This window comes from Vidua macroura, chromosome 8, assembly GCF_024509145.1.
Source record: "Vidua macroura isolate BioBank_ID:100142 chromosome 8, ASM2450914v1, whole genome shotgun sequence".
Taxonomy (NCBI): domain Eukaryota; kingdom Metazoa; phylum Chordata; class Aves; order Passeriformes; family Viduidae; genus Vidua; species Vidua macroura.
Genome location: NC_071578.1, coordinates 3918103 through 3939534, shown reverse-complemented (window position 1 = coordinate 3939534; position 21432 = coordinate 3918103). Strand labels below are relative to the sequence as shown.

The 21432-nt window shown below is 42.7% G+C and overlaps 1 protein-coding gene across 1 annotated transcript in view; it reads right to left on the bottom strand.

Moving 5' to 3' along the window:
* Positions 1 to 2241: 2241 nt before the first annotated feature.
* Positions 2242 to 21432, bottom strand: part of CHST15 (carbohydrate sulfotransferase 15) — a 46389-nt gene continuing 27198 nt past the window's right edge. The window contains exons 3-8 of the mRNA XM_053984400.1: positions 20359 to 20698; positions 16228 to 16374; positions 11638 to 11794; positions 7638 to 7794; positions 4023 to 4170; positions 2242 to 2877 (exon numbers count right to left, since the gene is read on the bottom strand). Coding sequence (XP_053840375.1) covers positions 2687 to 2877; positions 4023 to 4170; positions 7638 to 7794; positions 11638 to 11794; positions 16228 to 16374; positions 20359 to 20698 — 1140 coding nt within the window. The 3' untranslated portion in view covers positions 2242 to 2686. The remainder of the gene's footprint in view (positions 2878 to 4022; positions 4171 to 7637; positions 7795 to 11637; positions 11795 to 16227; positions 16375 to 20358; positions 20699 to 21432) is intronic.

Below are 21432 nucleotides of genomic sequence, written 5' to 3'. Positions count from 1 at the left end.
TGATTAGTTTTGTTCAGCAGAGATAAGAGCAAAAGCACAGCATGAGACAAAGAGGTCTCTGCAAGGAGCCACTGCTGTGCTTTGGCACAAGACACCAAAAATGAAAACATATTGTCTTGATATTAATTCCAACTTCTTGGCAAATTGCTCTTTTGGGGATGTGGGTTACCTCAGTGCTACAGTGAATAATAACAATAAAATTGAATTTTTTCACAGCTAGAATTGTCAGCAGAAAGGTAAAGGGAACTGGAAGAACTTGGGTGAGCCTTGTCCTGTGTAGAAATTTGCTGTGAAGCCACTGGCTGGCTGTGGCTGGAGAAGAGGGGCTCTGACACCCAGCACTGCCACATCGCTCGAGGAAATGCTGGTTTATTTCGTTCTGAGTCACCAGATCAATTTTATTTTTACAGCCTGAGCTAGAGAGTGAGATCCTTACCTCCAAAACGACTTCTTGACCAGTATTTGCTGCTGTTTGATTCTTAGTCATGCCACAACCCAACAGCATAAGGCTGCAGTGTGTTAAAATCAGATCATATTTTGGAGCTCATTAAGGAGATGGCAACATAAAAGCTGCCTCAATGAAGACTTCACTTTCAGAAGGACCACAGGCACAAACCACAGTGTGTGAGCTGTTCAGTGCTCAAGTTAATGAAAAGGACAGATGTATTAATTAGCTTCTAGGGCTGGTAAAATAATATCATTAGATCATGGCTGTAGCTGACAACTAAATGGAAATCTTTGACTGTGGCAGGCCAGGTTAGGAAACATCTGTATAGAGTTATCCTGACCACAGAGTGTTGATTCCAAATCAAAGCACAGCTGGGTGAACTCTTTGGTGTAAATAAGTTGTTGGTTAAACTTTTTACATCTGCAAATGGTGGCAAATTCATTCTGGTTTTCTGTTTCACAGTCCCATGATACTTTTTTATTTGTACTGCTAAAGTAGTCCACTCTCAGCTCTCCAACCATTTTTGGTCTGTGAGCATTTCTGAACTAGAACTAATCTGTTTTGGTTGTCTAGAATACTTCAGTAATTACTTATTTTAGGCTTTTCAAATCCCAGATTGAATCCTTTTTTAAACAGCACATTACCAGTTGGCAAAGAAGCTAGGAACACTCTTCTGTTGCAAAACATCTCACATGTCAGCAATCATATTCCCGTGTGAAATGTGCAGGGTGCACCAAGTTTTCAACATTAATTCTCAGTTTAGAAACACATGAAATGAATAATATGTTCCCATGGATGGGGACAGGGAGAAGTTACCTGTAATATTTGTAAATGTACTTGTCTGTGAATAAAACTGCATTGTGGTCAAAAGGACACATGAAGCCAATCAGAGAGGATTCTCTGGGGTTCTGATAGCTGTCAGCTGCACAGGAGCTTCCTTTGACCCCCTCAACCACATTCAGGAGAAAATAGTTTAGCCCATGAGAGGAAATGATCAACAGGTAGCATTTATATTTGTTTCTTTAAAAATCTCTTACTTAGGTGGGACCAGCTGCAGAAGGCTGCAGACTGTAGCTGACAGTGACCTAACCAGGTGTGTTTGAAATTAAAGATTGAATTGCTGCGCATCCATAGAAAAAACTGATCTTTTCTGTCAAATAAAAACTTTCAGGTAGTCCCAAGTTTCTCCATAATTTCCAAAATGTTGGGGTTTTTCCTCAAGTCTGTGTATCTCAACTTCTTTAACTAAATACAGACATTTTTCCTTAAGAGGGAAACACATAATCTAATTCCTCAGGTAGCACATCCTTTCTGTAAGGTACTGAGAATCCTTCTCATTTTTGATTTTAATAGCAAAATTTCATATGGCTTTTAAAATGTGTATTCCTTCACAATGGAGAAGAGTAATCTTGCAGAATTTAGCAGAAATATCCATAAAAGCTCTTCATGGCCAGGAATGGACTTTTAAATAAAAGTGGTTTCCAGGGGAAATGTGTGAGTGATATGAATAAATTATACATATTCATACTTATGTGAACAAAATATGCAAGTCAATGAATTTGTTATGCTAAACACCAAATTGGCCTGTTTAGGTTTCAGCCATCCATTCTCACATGGATTATAAAATTTTCTTTTCCAAGAACTGTGGCTAGGAAAGCCCATTTCTCTTGAAGACATAAATGAGACTTGGAAATTTATGTGAATGCACTTCATCTTTCTGTCACAATTAAGGAAACACAGTGCTAGTGAAGACCATCTTTAAACAAGCTGACAAAAAGAAACAGAATTTTAGGTTGAATTCAATTAAAAATTTTAATGACTAAATGACATTGATTGCTTGAAAAAAAAAATGAGTGAATAACATATATTGAAAATGAGAGATTATAAGTGTAATTGTAGGAAACTGATGCTGACTCTGTGTTGCAGCATCTCAGAGAAGGTTACACTTCAACACCCCTGTGGAAGAGTGTAAGACATCATTGTCCTAATGCCTGGCCACTCCTTTGCTGGGGTGAAAGAAGTTGCAATAAACTGATTAAAGCAAGATGCTTTCCATTCTCCCAAGGAAAATGTGGTAGAGCTGTTGAGATGTGTGCTGGCTGAAGGTGAGAGTCTCAGCTCACCCATCAGCTGCTCTTTGGAATGGGAAAAAAAATGTAAAATATCCACACACAAAAATAGAATTTAAAAAAATAAAAACTCCTCTGAGCACTGTAGTTGTGGCAAGAAATTTACACGTTATGTCCTCTTCCATAAAAAAGCATCATCAAAAAGAACTTGTGCCAGTTTTGTATTAAAAGGCCTATAGAAATCTCTTAAAATTGCCTTGGTGGTTGGCAGCATCGGGCCCAGGCTTCTGTCTTCAGGTCTTCGGGTGTTTGATGCAGGACTCTTGGTAATCAGAGCTTCTTGTTTCTCACTCAGAGGTCCTGTGGAAAAAGAGAATATTATCTTCAAATATTTCCCCCAAAAATGCCCATCTTAAAGAAATCTAATGACTAAATCAGAAGGTTTGCCATGGGGAGAAAAATGTCATTTTTGTTAGCAGCCAAAAGGTTTCAGAATATTGAATACAGGTTTAGATCACTAAAATGAATCACTATGGGAAAATATGGAAATAATACATGTTCCTCTCCCATTAATTAATGATCTCTATAAAAAGCAGCATAAATCACTCTTGGAGGAAAATACCTGTTTTCAAAAAAACCCAATGGTTGAAGGCAACTTCCCCTCCGTTCTGGAGCTGCAGGTATTTTATGTTGCTATTTCATTTCGTGCTGTGAGTTGACTAATACCCGACAGAAACTCCACAAGCTTCACTCAGCAAAGCCCTGGTTTGTTTGTTTTGGAGGCTGGCAGTGGGATCAGAGTGGACACAGGTGTAGTGACACCTCACTTTGGGAATAAATGTGCATCAGCAAGATAAAAACCTAGGGAGTTTTCCAGCACAAACCACGTTCAGGAAGCAGGTGCCAAGCTTTTCATCTGTTCAGCCTGCTACATCCAAGCTTTCTCATCATCTAGACCAATCCTTGGACCAGACAGACGATTTTTCAGCCATATTTTCATTCTCTTGCTACTGTCAAATCAACATTGGGCAACATTTTGTCTGCCGGCGTTTCTTCCGAGGATTAGCAACAGATGTCTCAATCAACACAGCAAAAACACAATTTCCCCCTTCTCCTCGGCTACAAACACAACCTTTCATCATGCTCAGCCTTAGGTTCTGAGCTGGTAGCACTTCAGTTTGTTAAAATTGTGGGGGATAACTTTGCACCTCCATAAGCCCATGGCAAACAAGTCCTTGAGTGCCTTCAGAAGCAGGATTGGCTTCTGTGTAAAAGATAAATCCCTGCATTCTGAGTGGTGTGGATTTTTTTTTTCTTTATATACTCTTACTAAGATCTTCTAACACCAGGCATTTGAGAATTTAATTTTGCTTGACTCCAGGCAATGAGGTTAATGCATCCTTCAAGCCAAATTCCTTTGCTTCTCTCTTAATAAAGAAAAACCAACCTAAAAGAAGAAGGATAATAATGATTTTGTGCACTTAAACCAGCCAGCAAGCACCTACCCAGATCCAGGAACTGGAACACCATGTGCATGGTGTACCTCATGTTTGATGCATGGTCCTCCAGGCGAAGAACAAGGATCTGATCTTTGTTAAAAACTGTCAGCCAGTCCAGGAGATACACAACATAGAGCCCTACCTGTAACCTCACCTGTAAGTACAAAAAAACCCCAGATTAGTTCCCCTTACAACACTTCTAGCTGTAAAAAAGCAACACTTATCTCTGTCATCTGGGCTAAAAATCCCAAAATGTGCTTTTAAGGAACAACAAAAAGAAAGCATGTGAATATTTTTAAATCTTCCTCTCGTTTTCTGAACAGCTTAAAGAAATCTTTGCAAACAGCTTTTCTGCTGGCGAGAGATGTCATTTTATCAAGCTGCACTTGCTGCACCAGCCACAGGTGTGTGTTGCACAGACACAAAGATCTGTGGAAGGATGCTCAGACACTTCACACCCAAGCTCTCTGTGCTTGGAGCCTTCATGGAGACATTGAGGGCTCTCAGCCCCCAGATGAACAGTGATTCAAGGGAAGATGCTCAGTCCTGCCCCTTCTCCAGACCCTAAGGCTGCTTATTTCAATTTGATTTCACCTTGGGGAAATAGTTTAGGGGTGGGCTTGGCAGTGCTGCATTAAACCTTGGACTCAGTGACCGTACAGGTCTTTTCCAGCCTAAATGACTCCATGATTTTCAGCTGCACCAGGTCATGCTGCCATGAGCAGGACAAATATTCTTCCTCACTGTCAGGTGTTAGATTTGGGTGCATTCTGCTGCATCCTCTGATTGTAATAATTAGGTTGAGATCTCAGCTGCAGCAGCATTCATGGTGCCTTGTCTGAGTACCCAGAGAGTCAGACCAGAGAGGGGGAAAGGCAGATTTTCAGCCTCTCCTGCCCTTATCTCTGTTTTTCTTCCCTCCTAAATTTTACATAACAAGTTGAAACATAAAAAGAATAGCCTTGGTGTTCTTAAAAAGTCCAGCCTCCAACTGTGCTTATAAATATTTTTCTAAATCCCTTCAGGCTCATGGGAGAAGAACATGAATCCCAAGTCTTAAGCATCTTTCATAAAAGAGACTTAACATCTTCAGCTTGCGTTACCACAGAGCCCATGAAGTCAGACAACAGCCCCTTTCACTTCTGACACTGCCCCACGACCTACAACAATACCTAAATTCCCCTTAAAAAGCCTTATTTTGAAGTATTGCTGAATTATTATTATCCTGTGTGATTCTGATATGTGTCTTTGGCTGCTTATACCATAAGTCTCCATATTTATCAGATTTCTTTATAGATGTGCTACACCAGAATCTGGAACCTCTTTTTTGATGAAGACACCAGGCTAAGATGGGATAATTCTGGCAGGGCAGCAGCCCAGCCCTCAGTCAGTGCCTCGTTGCACTCAGCACTGGGGCAAACTTGTGGTTTAATGTTTCTTTTCTTACTCCAGGCTCTTGTAAACAGATTCTCCATCTTCCTTGTACGTGCCTTCAGGTGCTGGCAGGGCACAACTGGGACCACCCTGGTCACTGTGCCTTTCTCTGGGTAATGTTCTTTTCACTGATTCCAGGTCCCAAATACCCCTTTCTTGCCCCCTTAGCATCCATCAGCAGCCAGGATGCCTAGGACACCTCTCTGGTTTCAGAAACACATTAACAAATAGCAAACCCCTTCTCTTCCTGGCATAGTCACAGAATTAGCAACCTAATGAGCTCACCAGGGACAGCAATCCTCACTTCTTCAATGCTCAGCAAACCACAAACAAAACAGATTTAGCAACTTGGCTGAAGAAGGAGCTAAAAAAGGCCACTGAGGAGCACAGTTGGCATGTGGGTTTTATTACAAACACCTGCTTGTGACTCTATGGAAGGAAAGAGGCCTCCTCTGCTCATTTCCAAAAGCATCTTCTTCAAGAGGGCTGCCGAAGACAACAAATGGAGATGGGTTCTGCACCCTGAGGATGAGCATAAGAGGAAAGTCTTTCCTTCTGGTTCTCTCTCTGCCTTTCTCTGCCACACTGGAAGGAATACATTTGTGCAAGCAGATGGCTGGAAAATTCTGTGATGCTGCCCAGGAGCAATTGGTGTGTGAGGAAGTCCTGGGGGCTGCAGTCAGGGACGAGCAGCTCCAGCCTACCTGGTAGGTGAGAGCAGTGTCCTGTTTGCTGTGCTGCTGCAGGGCTCCAGCCCATGGAATGCACTCTTGTGCTGTTATTTTGTCCAGTGAAAGAGGCAATAACTTCACCCCAGAGGCAAAGGAGGGAATTATTCCCTCCAAATCCTTTACAGCCTGAGCAAATAAGAGAGGATTGAACGGCAATCTGTCCAGATGAGATACTCCAAGTCTATCTCTTCCATATTATTCTCTGCCCTCGAGCACAATCTGAAGTCAGTTCTATGCTAAAATTGTGAATTTTGGAATCGTAAGCCTGTAATACTTATCCATTCCCCTGCCAGCAGTTTCTGTGTTTTCTTGTATAATTTTCTGGCATGCACAATTAAAAAAAAATAAAATAAAAAAAAGTTTTTATCTAGTTATTGGTAGCCTTTTCTTACAAAAGAACACATAATTTATTCTGATTTTGAAGCAATTTGGTACTGCAAAGATCTTTGCCAGAACCACTTTTTTGGAGACATCTGCAAAAAGCTTGCACATTAAATTGTAATCTTCACTAAATGTGCTCTCCATGCACTTGCACAATAGGAAAGCTGTGTTATCCCTGTTGGCATTCAGCAGGGAACAGGCTGAGGAGACAGCTGGGCCCCCACACCATCTTTTACATGTCTACATATATATTTATACCCTCCACTTTACAAACGACGAAGGAGAAAGGTTTGATTTCTCACTACTTCCTTGCACGGGATTTTGGTGTCTTAACAACCTTTTCACCAGATTGTCCAGCTGGACAGTGCCCAGGCAGAAAGGGACCTGGAGCTACTGGTCAACAGCCGACTGAACATGAGCCAGCAGCGTGCCCTGCTGGCCAAAAGGCCAATGGCTCCTGGCCTGGATCAAGAATGATGTGGCCAGCAGGAGCAGGGAGCTCATTCTGCCCCTGTACCTGGCACAGGTGAGGGCACACCTCGAGGGCTGTGCCCAGCTCTGGCCCCTCAGTTTGGGAAGGACTTTGGGACGCTCGAGCGCGTCCAGAGGAGGCAGCGAGGCTGGAGAGGGGCTGGGAACACAAACCCTGTGAGGAACCACTGAGGGAGCTGGGGGTGCTCAGCCTGGAGAAAAGGAGACTCAGGGCTGACCTCAGCACTCTCCACAGCTCCTGAAAGGTGGCTGTGCTCAGCTGGGCTTGGGCTCTTTCTCCAGGAACTGACAGAACCAGAGCACACAGCCTCAAGCTGCACCAAGGGAAATAAAGGTTGGATATTAGGAAAAAGTTTTTTACAGAAAGAGTGATAAAGTTCTGGAATGGCTGCCCAGGGAGGTGGTGGAGTCACCATCCCTGGGTGTGTTTAACAAAGCCTGGATGTGGCACTGGGTGCCAGGGTTGAGTTGAGCTGTTAGGGCTGGGTTGGACTCGGTGATCTCGGAGGTCTCTTCCCACCTGGTCAATCTGTGAATTCTGTGTGAAAGCAGCAAGGAGCCAAAAGTGCCAGGAAATACGTACGGGCATGGCGTTGTTGAGGGTGTTGTTGTAGACACAGGCTCGCAGGGAGAAATCCAGCACACAGCCCTCAAAGAGCTGCAGGGATTCCGCCACCTTCTCGTGGAAATCCTCCGCGGATTTGTTGGCGCTGGCGAAGTACAGATAATCAGAGTACAACCTGTGAGGGGAAAACGTGGCAGTGAGGGGCTGAGGGAATGGAAGAACATTTATTTACACAACAGATTTGGCAATTCTAATCAGCTACAAGAACCCAGGGAAAGGGGACATGTGTGTAACAGCATCCCACCCACAGCCTGTCACCCAGTGGCATTTTTTCATTCATTTTAATGAGTTTTAGCTCACAGGAAAACCCTCTCCAAGGGATTTTGAACAGCAGCCCCACTTTCAAGGTCTGCATCCCTGGAGACCTGACCCTAGAAATCATGTGAGCCAATGTTTTCTCCTGAAGGCAAAATTGAGATTTTAAATTCATGTTCTCTGTGAACAGAACTGGTTTCAGCTGATGTTGCTGCCCCTCTACACCTGGTGTTCCATGGACAGGAATGGTTCTTGTCTCTAAAGCTTAAAGCTGATTTTAGAAACTTCAGGTGGGTTAGAAAGAGTAATTTTTACATTTCTACCAAGTTGGCTACAGTCACAAGTTAGAAAGAGCCCAGATTTCCCATTCCTTTTACAGGAAGCTTCACCTCTAATCTTATGCTGACTTTCTATCAAAAACTTCCAATTTACAGCACCTGTTGATTTTCTATTTTTTTTTTTTAAGATGAAGCTGGAGTTTCTCTAAGCTACAAAGTATTATCCCCTCATTGCGCACTTTTAGCACAAGTTTTACAATTACTTTAAATCACTTTAAAAAGATAATGTAAACGCAAATTCTTTTGGGGGTGATGCAGTGAAACAACCCAGAACCTACAGGCAAGGAAAATATCACTTAGCATTAAGCCCTGAAGCCTTGATTAGGCTTTTGCCACATAAATGTGTTTTAAAGAGACAAAGGAAATACCCAGACATGACACAAATATTACATCTGGATCACAAATATTAGATCTGAACATGGCATTTTAACTTCCATTCATAATTAGACTTAGAATGACCAGAACCACAACAATACCACAGGATTTTGAAGACAATTTTGTATCACTTGAGGAGTCACTTCCCCAAGTGTGTTTGCAGAATAGATTTGATGCCTCCATAGTACCCTTCTCTTGATAAAATTCAAGAAATCCTACATATTTTTCAGCCTCTTTCAAAAAACCACGGGTGTTTAAGAAATAAAAACACCCATCTATTTAGGTTTCACTTATTACTGCAATAACCTTTGTATTGCACTTAGTTTATTTACCCTTTAACTTCCCTAGATTTCCATGGGTACTTAAAAACACCTCTTATGGAAAGTTTAGGCCTAAATCCAGCAAAGCACTTAAGCACAGGAATAGCCCCTCAGCACTCATTATTTATGTCAGTGTTTTGCAAGAATAGAATTTTAATTCCCATGTGAAACAAATGAAGATTCTTCTCTGAAGAATCTTCATTTAAAAGAGAGAAGAAAAGAAAAAGCTGAAGGACCAGGCCAGCTGAGTTCTCCTAAATTAGACACACAACAGCATCTCCTGCTTGCAGGAAATGTGGATATCAGGACTTAGCTTGTCCCTGGGATGTTGGGACTGAGTGATGAAAGGTTTCTTCCTGGGAAAAATCAGCCAGCAGGCATCAGGTACAGCACGGGCCAGGCTGAAGTGTCATTAAAAAGGTTTAATATGACTGCTTGGTATTTCTAACCATCCATCAAAAGAAATGCATCATTTTTCAGACTTGTTGGCATCTTATGAAAAACTATGTTCTTGAGGACGAGTTCTCCCTCTGCAGGGCAGTTGAGATTTCCTTTCCATTTTTCTTTTTCTTTCTTTCCCACCTGTTTTTAATTCTGAGGACATCTGCCTTTGCTGAGTAGGATTTCAGCTGTTCTGGCTCCTTGAAGTCCTTTCCTTCAACCTCTGTCCATTCCAATGAAATAATGACACCAGTTGACAACAACCACCTCAAAAAGAGATGTCACTCAAATATTCCCTGCTGGGGCTAGCCCAGACTTTGTGCAGGTTAGATCAGAGCCCGTCCCAGCCCCCTGCCCTCCTGGCTGCTCCAAGGAACCTGTCCCACTGCCTGGCACCACCAATGGATGCCTGGGCTGTCCCTTCTGCTTTTGCTCCTGCAGCTCAGATGAGCCATCAGGAACGCAGGGAATTGCAAACAAAAATGAACCAATTTGTCATAAACGCAGTCAAGGAGATGAAGCTGACTTTTTCTGTGACCCCTGCTAAAGCTGGCAAAGAGCTACACCTCCATTAGAAAGGGTGGTAAAAGCAATCAGGGAGTTTGTCACTAATTTACATGAGGAAGCCACTCCAGCCACTCTCTTGCATAAAATTACCATCTGTTAACTCCTGGGGTCAGGAGACGCCGTTGATGTTGAGAGCTGCATTTCCTGACACAGGAGCTGGGAAACATCTCCCAGTCCTGCTCTCAGCACAGCCATGTCCTGCCAGCAGGGCAGCTCCTTGGGGAGCACCACCCCAGCTCTGGAAGCTGCTGGGCAGTGGGTACAGGCTGCCTGCACATCCAGCACGGGTCTGCTGTTCTCCCAGAGCCACCAGAGCCTGGTCCTCACCATCATCTTCATCCCCACCATCATCTTCATCCCCTCCATCACCTGCATCCCAAACCATCACCTGCATCTCCCACCATCATCTTCATCCCCACCATCATCTGCATCCCCACCACCGTCTTCATCCCCACCATCACCTGCAACTCCCACCATCATCTTCATCCCCTCCATCACCTGCATCTTCCACCATCACCTACATCTCCCACCATCATCTTCATCCCCACCATCATCTTCATCCCCTCCATCACCTGCATCCCAAACCATCACCTGCATCTCCCACCATCATCTGCATCCCCACCACCATCTTCATCCCCACCATCATCTGCATCCCCACCACCATCTTCATCCTCTCCATCACCTGCATCCCCTCCATCACCTGCATCCCAAACCATCACCTGCATGCCCACCATCATCTTCATCCCCTTCCTTCCTTCTCTGAGTTTTTCTGGCACTTTGCCCTTGAGCACTGACCCTGCCACAAGTATTCTGACTATCCCTATGAAGCTACAGTGAGAAGGAGTTCACACCCCCTCAGTCTGATCCTTGTGGCCTCTGCCTCCATCCCCTCCACCCTCCCCATCACCCCCATCATTATTATCCTGCTTCAGAGGACACAGTGGGAAGAAATGTCCCAGAAATCTGGAGGAAGACTGGAGAGAAATGCAAAAAAGTGAAATGCAAGTGGAAAGCTCGACATTCCTGACTCTCCACAGCCATTTAAAACAGCCCATACCTTGGGAAAAGCCAAGCCCTTCCTCTGCAAACAAAGTCAGGAAGACCCAGGATGAGCTCCTGTAGCTGCTGGCTGTGCCAGCTACAAATGCCCAGTGAAACTTTACACGACTGTCTCATCAAGCACTTGAAAGAGTTTTAAAAAATTGTATCATTTGCTGACTCCAGAGCTATTTAATCCTTCTTAATCATTATTATTTAATCAGTTTGAACTGCAAACCCCATGAAAACATAGATTTCACTATTTAAATGAAACATTTCCCAGGACTACTTCTGCTGAGATCTGGAGATGCAGTGCCCTCATAGTCTAAAGAGCCCTGCTGAGAACCAAGGCATATTAGCTCAGGTAATGGCATTAGACTGCATTTGGAAACCTATAAATTCTTTTTTTTCAGAGTAGCTCAGGAGTCCAGGTATGGCACTCATGGCATTCACACTCACATGCTTCTCCTTAAAACATTATCACTGTTACCTGTGCCAAAATACACGGAATAAAACCCCTCTTGTCACAACCAAGTAGCTCTCAAACACCACGTGAATATTTGCTTGCATCCAACAGAGTGAGAGTTAAAAATATTATTATAACAAAAAAGTTCTCTTGCTCACCTTTCAACAGGGTCCCTCAGCATGATGATAAGTTTGGCATTTGGTTGGAAGGCATGGATAAAATCCTGGATTAGGAAGGGAGGTTCTCCTTCAGTACTATTGTCATAGAAGAAAACCCAGGCGTTGTTGTCCCACATTGTCGAGGCACTGGCCTCCCCTGGAAATGAAAAGCATCTCTGCTGGTAACTCATTCCATTCTTCATGTTGGAGTGGAAATTGGCTGAATTTTGAAGTGCTATAAGGCAGATCAAAATTGACTCCATGAATTTCAACACACCTCAGTTCTTGCAGACTGCTCTGGCTAAAGCTCCCAGAGCTGCAGCAATCCCACTGTCCCGTGCCTTTGGGAATGCTGGGATGCTTAAGGCAGGTTTTATGCAATTCCACCTGAAATGTTGCTCTCCATGACCACACTGCTTCCTGCTGGTGGCTAACACAAGCAAAGAGATTTAATTTGGGCTGGAATGGACTGCTCAGGCTTTTAGCACCTTTTCCAGTGAGGAACCATGGAATCACAGAAGGATCTGGGCTGGAAGGGACCTTAAAGATCATCTTGTTTCCACCCCTTCCACTAAGCCAGGTGGCTCCAAACTCCATCCAGCCTGGCCTTGAAGAGGCAGGAGTTGATCCCTGCTGAAGCCTTGCAATGCTCTTTGTAGCAGCCACAGGTTGGCCTTAATGCTCCCAATCTCAGAGAAGCAGCTTGCTAACAAATTGTAAAAATTTCCCACAGAAAAATGTGGAAACCATCGCCCCTGCTGATCAACAGTGTGGTAAACATAATCAGGAGAATCAGTGAGCATATAAGAAATATTTTAAAAGCAGCTGAGATGCGTCATTAAGGTTTGAAATACTTTTTTAATATAATTATTCATGTAGAACAAGTCAACTATTTATGACTAGATAAAGGGTTTATAGAATAAATAACACACTTTGGTAAAATACCAGATTCTGGTATCTTTAGTGTCTGAAGAAGCTCACTAGGAATGCAGTGCTACAGGGAGAAATGTATTCAGTAAAAATCTCTGCCAGAATGAGATATATGACGGTTCAGCTGCTAAATAAATGATCTGATATGTTGTTTTGAATTTTGCAACCTTCTCTGTCTTTTTAAGTAATCCTGGCATTTATGTGGTACAGTACTTTTCAATAAAACATGTACAGAAGCTTTTTGGGGACTTACACTTTCTGACAGTCTAATGAAAGCTAATTCTTGCTAATGAGGTTTTTCAAGTCAAAGGGAAGGAGATTAAAAAAATAATAATGTTGTAGGCTTATGGACTTGTACATTATTTCCCTATTTTTTCTTCCTTCCTCTGCCGGGAAAGCCCAATAAAGATTTAAAAAGATGGACAAAACACAACATGAGAAAGGTACTGGCTCCAAACTTCAGCTGAACATAATGTGATTCATTAATAAAGTCTGGGAGTTGTTAGAAAACACATTAATCTTCTGTCACGTTCATTTTGCCTCTTTTCAGGAGGAGGAGATCAGGTCCATTGGCTATAGCTGGGTGTCCACAACAGCTCCACTCTTCCATTCTAAATTAATTAGCCAAAGCACTGCCTAATCACCAGCAGGCTTCCACTTGTCAATTAAAACTCAATTAGCCCAGCTCCCACGCTGGGTGAGGCAGAAACACAAAGGATTAAACAGAGGCCAGGAGCTGAGACAGCCCTGCCACAGAAACCTCTCCTGAGCCACCAGGACGTGGGGAAACGCAAAGGGAACGAGCACCTGCAGGCAGGGATTTGCTGGACAGGGCACTCCAGGGATGGAGGTGACCTTGGGAAGTCCCTGCTCCATCCCCCTGTCAGGCACTGCCTGAAACAGCTCCCTCAGAAATGTTTGCCTCAATCATGGCAAGGTAATTAAAGTCTGTGACCTCATCGAGCCTCCTATTCCTCTCTGGACTAGATCTGATCATCCTTCACAGCTCTCTGCTCTGTTCTGTGATCACTGTGGGTGTTCTATTGGATTTATCCCAATCAGTGTGGCCAAACCTGCAAACACCTCCCTACCCTGCTGCAATGTGAACTACAAAACAAAAACAAAAAAACAAACAAACAAACAAACAAACAAACAAAAAAAACCAAAACCAAAAAACCCAGTGCATTTACATGTAAATGGGCAGATTCTCCTAACATCAGAGCCCACATTCCATAGAAACTGTGAATTCCATCACCCAAATGCTGCAGGCAGGACACAAGTCAGGGGAAATCCCATAATCATAAAGGTTGGAGAAGACCTCCAAGACTGTCAAGTCCAGCCCAAGATCACAGGCACAAAACCAAATCATGCTAAAGCATTAAAAGATGCTGCTCCAGCTCAGCAAAACCTGGGGTCAAGAGGGCAAATCTTCCCACAAGCTGACTGTCACGAATTTAATGAGGGGAAAAAAAATTATATATATATATAAAATAATTATTCTGGTCCCTGCTGACTTTTATAATTTTAATTTCCTGAAACAGGCAAACAAAAATTTTTTCTGACAACTTGATAGTGTTTGTTTTTGGTTTATAATACAGGTTTAATACCTGCAAAGAGAACAAGAGAACAAGCCATCCTAAATATGAAATAAATTAATCACCAACAGTTAATTATGTTTAATTACACCGGTGCAACTGAATTATTTTTTTCTTATGGACTTAAAGGTCTTATAAATTATTAAATTGTCTAAAGAATGGTGCATAACCTCCTCTTTCAGTCATTAATGGATTAACATCATATTGTGTTTTCACAAGTCATTCCTCTGAATTTATCTTATTAATGATTCCACATAAACAAATCCTGTTCAGAATGCCTCAGGCTGGATCAGCCCTGTCCTCTGGGGTTCATCTCTAAGCAGATGTTGGGGTGTTTTTTTTTGGAAAATGTAGTTATTACCTACTAGGTTTAATATCCAAAGGAGCCTAACTTTTCAAAATAATATAACATGATGAACTACTGAAATATTTACAGTTTTAATTTGATTTTTCTTTACAGTCATCTGAAATAAGAAAAGGAAGATTATGAGAAAACGTGATATTCATACAGATTCATTTTAGGCTAGATGGCTTTGTTTTTTTCCAAGGTCATAAAAGACTGCCTTAATGAGTATAATCATTCAAGACTTTTCCTGTAAACTTAATAAGAAAACCCAGCAGAACCTTAATGAAACAAGAAATGAGACCACAGGAAAAAGAAACACAAAGTGAACCCTACAAAAAGCTGCAACAGGAGGTGGGTAATCAAAGATGTACGTTGCCAATTAGATTAGTGAATTTAATTAGTATAAGCACTTCACCCATCAAAGGACAGGAGATATTATTATAAGTAGCAGGAAAATCTGCAGATGTCCTTGATGGCAACATTTCTTAAGAACCCCATCTTGCAAGTGCTGCTCACTGTTGCAATGTTTAATAAAGTGAATGATGGACTTAAATGGAGGCTGGGGAAGTATTGAACAAATGTGACTCAGACAAGGCTCTGGTTTAACCAACACAAGGCATCATCACTATCTCACCCAGCCAGCAATAGGTTAAAATTTCAGGTTATTATGAGACCAAACCCCCAGTAATTCTGAGGGCAGGCAGTAAAATCTTGTCTCTATTTTCTGTAGAATTGTGACTTCAAGCCTACTTGAAAAGTCTTTTTGACAAGGAACTGTCACTTGCACAACTACTTTTTGCATGGAATGTGTCTGGTTTCCCTGGGAAATAAGACTGGTAAAATTTCCATCCCCTCAGTTTTCTGGTTTTAGCAGACAGCAAAAGCAGAATTTAGAGGTTTGTGATGTTCCTCATGGGCACTGAAAACCAGTACGCCATAGAAGAGTGGATGAGCCCGGTGGATTGACCACTGTGTGCCATGGAAAGCAATCCAGGGATGCCTCCCTAGAGCCCCGTGCTCACCATGGACTTCCATAAAGTACAATAAAACAGCGCTGCTAGACCATTCTTAGTGGTAATTAGGCAATTTAATGCCAACTAATTATATCAATTTCTTCTGTTGGAGCTTAAGAGCCACTGGGAGCTTTTGCTCCCACATCTCCCACCAGCTCCAGGATTTCTGCAGCACCCAGTGTGTGTCACACCACCACAGTTACTGATTTATCCCAGACATTGCTCCAGCATTTGGAAGGGAAGCCACAATCCCAGCACTGCAGGCAATCCCCTCATAATTGTGCTTAAAGTGGATGTGGCACTTGGGGACATGAGTTAGTGGTGACCTTGGAAGTGCTGGGGGAATGGATGGGCGCGATGATCTTAGAGGATTTTTCCAACCTAAATGATTCTGTGAAAACAAAATGAAAACTGTGTTTGAACGAGTCACCAAGGTCATTCTCATTCTTGGGAAAAAAAAGCCACATTAATTAAATGCTGATGCTCATCAGATATACAGCGCTTGCTCAGGAATTTTCTGAAGATAGTCACAGCTTCTTCACAAAAAAAGAAAGAAAAGAAAGCCAAGAGCTTCCAGGCACACCAGAGAAGAGCAACATCAGGGGCTCTGTGCTGAGAACCAGCCACGAAATCCCCCTCTGGCACCTCAGCTCTGAGCACTGCCAGTGTGGAGCTAGAGAGAATTTTGGGGCTGGTTTTGCCCTACCAATGATGATGTTGTTCCTCTTGCCATGCTCCTTCACTGCATCGCTCTGCAGCACACTCTGGATCTGATGTGCTGCCAGGTCGAACAGATCCAGGTAATCTTCCACCGGGTAGCGGTCGTGAAATCCATCCCTCAGCCGGATGATTCCTGGAAAAACAGCCAAAAAGAGAGAATTAAAATCAGCAATTATAACAACAACAGGGCAAGACTAACCACTGGTGCAAACCAAGGTGGTTGGCCCTGAGCCAGCCAACATCAGCACGAGATCAGACCAACCAAGTGCAACCCTCAGACAAAAGTGCCAATAATGAAGTGGCTGAGATCTGAGATACTGAATGATTACACCATAAATTCACATATTTTAAGTGCTCTGTTTTGTAGTCCCTGCATGAATGAGCTTGGATTTATCGTCTTCTAAATTTAGCTTTTGGAAGGAATATAGAAGATAAGATTCTACTTCCACTTGCACCCATGTAAATTGCAGTAATATTGGACTCCCACTAGATTTACTGTTTTGAGATTGAGCATAGGCTCTGATGCCAAATATGTAAATCAACACACACTGGGAAATCATTCATGGGTTTTTTCCTTTCACAGGTATGCAAATAAAGCTCCACAGTAGTATCTTATTTTTCTCCTCTTCTTCCCTACACTCCAGGGTGAGTTCAGTATCACCTTCCCCCTGTGTTTCTCTGCATCTTGAGCTGCATTCTGTGATTTTTATACTCATTTTCCCACTCCTGTTTCCAAATTTAGTCCCATTTCTCCATTTGCTGTACATGCTCCCCACACAGGACTTCTCAGCTCTCCCTTTCTTGTTCCCACAAGGCCAATAATTATCAATTATGTGAGAGGAAAGCTCAGCAAGGGAGTTCTTTTGTCCATTGCCTCTGATTTTCCCCTTTAGGAAAGTGGGATTTAATGAGGGTAGAAGAAAGTTCAACAGCATATTTTGACTTGTTTTGAGGGGGGAAAAAAGTGCAAGCGTGGTGCTACAGACAGCCTTGGTTTGTTGCCACCCCACTCCTGGGAACAGAAACAGTGGCAAGGAGCCAGGAGAGAGAGACAGTCAAGCTGAGACAAAGTCCTGTGGAGCATCAGCCATCCCAGCAGAAGGGGAAAGGAGTGATTTGCAAAATGGGGCCTCCCCAGAGGGCTGTTTAACTTCAGCTGAAATTAGTCAGTCTCATAAAAATCCACTGAATCAGAGGATGCCATTGAACAAAGAGACTTTCTTGTTCAATTTAAGTGTTAGAAACCAAACCAAGTTAATAGCCAGGAGCATAGGAGTCATAGCCACTTGCTGGCTGTCTCAGTTTCACTTGTGAGTGTGTTTGTCATATTCTCTGTTTTCCTTTCCTTAATTTTTAAATAGTAACCATTAGGTAATGTACTTTAAAGGCAGAATTAAAGGACTGAGCCACCAGGAATAAACTTGACCTTTCATTCTCAGTGGCAGACAGCTGAGATGAGCAGAAGGTCATCCCTACAGATCCCTCTCCCATGAGACCACAAGCTCTGCAATGTTTCCTCATTCTCCAGCTTTACAAAACAACTTCAAAAAAACCTGAATTATGCAAAGAATGTTCTCTTCAAGGATCAGCACTCAGTCCCCAGTGGCTGACCACAAGACTCTGCAAGTGGAGGGCTGGTGAATGCCAGCACAGAGATAGGAATTCACCCTTGTTCTCAAGTTAGATGCACTCCAGCCTGATTTTTTACATTCTTCTGCCTGTTTGGTAGGTCAGGTTCAGAGCTTTAGTGAGTCTGGTCTTGCTGAAGTGAGGCTGGGTGCATTACCTTCTCCAAAATTCATTCCAAACATTTATGTTGAAGTTAATGTAAGTGGAGGTGTAAAACATTGTAGTTTAAAAGGTATCAGTTGGGTTCAGCCTTTTCTGCCAGCACTACCATAGAACACAAAATCCTCCACAGATTTTGCTGACAGACCCTTCTTTCCATGACTTTATCTAAACATGAGAAAAAGCTGTGGCTGTCCCTGGGTCCCTGGGAGTGCCCAAGGCCGGGTTGGATGGGGCTTGGAGCAGCCTGGGATAGTGGAGGGTGTTTTTGCCCCTGGCAGGGGATGGAACTGAATGGGCTTAAAGGTCTCTTCTGACCCAAACTATTCCATAATTCCCATGTTTTATCTTCAGCCAGCTGCTGAACAAGTGATGAACAAGTCCCTTCTCATGGGTCTTCAAGGAGCACCACGATGCTTCTCTTTGCTTGACTTGGTTTCACTCCCCAATTCACACTGGTGCCTCCAGTGTTTCTCAAACAGGATTAAATTATCTCAAAAGCAAAGCTGTGTTTTCATCACATGGCTTTACATCTTAGTTTACAACAAAAGTATTTAGGAAATGTCCAAAGTATTTATTTTGGCAACTTTCTTATGGTGTTTGCGAAGGAAGAAAACTGAAAATTTAACAGCAAAATCATCAATTCCCATCCCTGTGGCTGAGAGCTCTTCACCAAGAAGCAAGGAACAAAACCCTGTCTGCAGGAGCTCAAAGGTTCTTCTGGGATCCAGGGCAAAGGGAAACAAGATGGAAATAACAAGACCACATGTAGGAGAAATAAAGAATTTGAAGTAGCACTGCCAGTGTCCCAATGCCTCAGAAAGTGTCCTTTCTTGCCTTTAGCCACAGAAATTCAGTATTTTCCCATTCCAAGGAAGCTTAGAAAAGCACCAAAAGAAAGTAGTGATCAAAGTCCTCATCTACACTCCAGTGCCAGTTTTTTCTGTTCCAAAGTCTGTGTCTGTTGCCATAAAGCAAGAGCAAATGAGAAACAGAAATTAAGAAGTCACTAAAATAAACAGAATCTTCCTGTTGGAAACAGTAAAATCAGTGAAAAGTCCTTGATCTTTGATACCAAAGTCATACAAAGTGAGGGCATGCCAGCACTTAACAGCCAGACCCAAGAAGAGGAAAATCCAGTGTCTGGGTGGAATACAGAGGGCACAAAACTCATCCACATGTAGAGGTGAGCAGTCAGGAAATTCAAATGGGTCTTCTGCAGCTCATCTAATCTCTAACCACAAGACAGACCTTCTTCGGCATCCAGAGAGAGATAAGAAGGAGAAAAACACTTCAGATGGATGAAATTCTGTGCTCAGCCCCACTGCCTCAAGACACCCTTTGGAGGTGCAATCACGAGGGGTGGATGCCTTTTGCTCCAGTTGGCCACAACCCCAGCTAGTTAAGTCTGCCTTCAGAGATGGAAATAATGATAAAAAGGAAAGAAAAAGAAAAAGGATCAAAAATATGTGCCGGGCCCTCAGTGAGAGAGATTCCTCATGCAGAGCATCTCTACTGACCAGTGTTGCCCAGAGCTGTGGCACTAATGAAGTTCCTGCCACAGTTGTATTTATTGAACCATAAGGACTGAAATTTTAAATAGCCACCCATCATTTATTGATGCAAGAAAGGCTTTACAGAATTTTGCAGTACAAAACTATCACTGCTGCTCTTCAACTCCCCCATGACAACCTAACAGTTTCTCTTCTTGCCTTTATAAATTCATAAGGTCGGTCTTACGCACTGTTTTTGTTTTCCCTTAAATTTTCCAAACTGCTGCAAATAAACCAAATTAAATTTGGCAAATAAACCAAATGAAATGCATTTTCTCAAGAGCCTTAACCCAAAACACCATTGAACAACAGCAGGTTGAGCATCCACCACCTGGATTTCTCAAAACCATCAACTCCAGCGGTTTCTTGTCGCCCTGTTCTTTTAAAAGTTTTAAAGTTCTTTTAAAAGTTTTCTATGCCTTCTGATGTTTACATATTTCTACTGGAGTTCTCACACACTATTCATGTAAATAATGATTATTTTGCATTCTTCTTTGTGGGAAGAGAGAATTAATAGACTGTTGGTTTAACCGGTGTGGTTGGAGAGGTAGCAATTTCGTCCTCCAATCCACTGTCACTTCTGAAATTCTATATATTGCAAAGTCAGAAACAAAAGTTACTTCCTTTTGCTCTTTTGATCTTAGTGTGAGTGCATGAGTTATTTCGTGTCGTAGTACGACAGTTTCTAGGCAAGCCAATACAAAGCAAATTCATCCCAAATACTTACAAAATTTTAAGAGGGGACAACTTGCCTAGCAAAGGACATTTTGACTCACCAAAGCGTTTCCTGGTCCACCAGTGGGGCTCCTTGATGGCCGAGAAGCGAACGTCGGGGTGCAGCCGGAGGCGGTCGTACAGGTCTGTGGTGCCGCACTTGGGCTGCCCGATGATGTAGAAGTGGGGCAGGCAGCGCAGGCGGTAGTGCTTGTCCTTGTAGTGGTACAAGTGGTTCCAAAATACCTTCCTGAGGTAATCAAAGATGATCCGAAAGCGCTTGGAGTACAGTGCGTAGGAGTTGGTGGCGTAGGGATCCGTGGTTGTGTTCCCGCGGTACTCTTCGTACCAACAAGGGTTCTTGCTGTTTGGAAGGAATTTGTTAGGAATTACCGAAAACATCTGCAACATAAAGAACAACAATTTCAGTCAAGGCAGCAAGCAATCAACTTTTCTTACTTAGCACTTTTCTTACTTAGCACGGTGAGAGAACAGAAACACTACCTGGATATTTCTACCTACAAAGTTGGCCCCATTTATTCCTTCTGATGGCACCATAACCAAATCCTGTGCAACCCACTGGGCTGGGAGACAAGTATTTAGAAATCCTTTTATTTTAAGGCCAGAAAGGGCCTCAATAATCACCCCAACGCCTCTGTAATCCCAGGAACTGATTTTTAAAGTGAGACGCCCAATACTCAAATCAAATTACCTTCCAGTTTTTAACTCTGAAATACAAGGTTTGCAATGATTTTTCAGGAAGACACCCTGGCAAGCAGTTATTAGAAAGTCTCTTTTCTTATTTATCATTTCAGGTGACAGGTAAATGTAAGTCACAATGATTTTGCATGAGAGAAGGTGAAAGTTCAGTGACATTGTACAGCTATCAGAAGACTGCCTGATTTTTTGCTTCAGGTGTCAAGACCATTTATAGAACCCATCCATCCTGCCCGTGACTCAGAGGGATGTGATCTACAATATCAACTTCTCAGCTGCTACGAATCAGGAGACTCTAGATGGTGTAAATCACTGCATGAACATCCAAGCAGTTGCACTTTTTTATATCTAGGCAAAAGATTGATCCAAAAGCCTTGAAATAAGGATGTAAAAAGCAGCTTAAGACACGCCTCAATTTA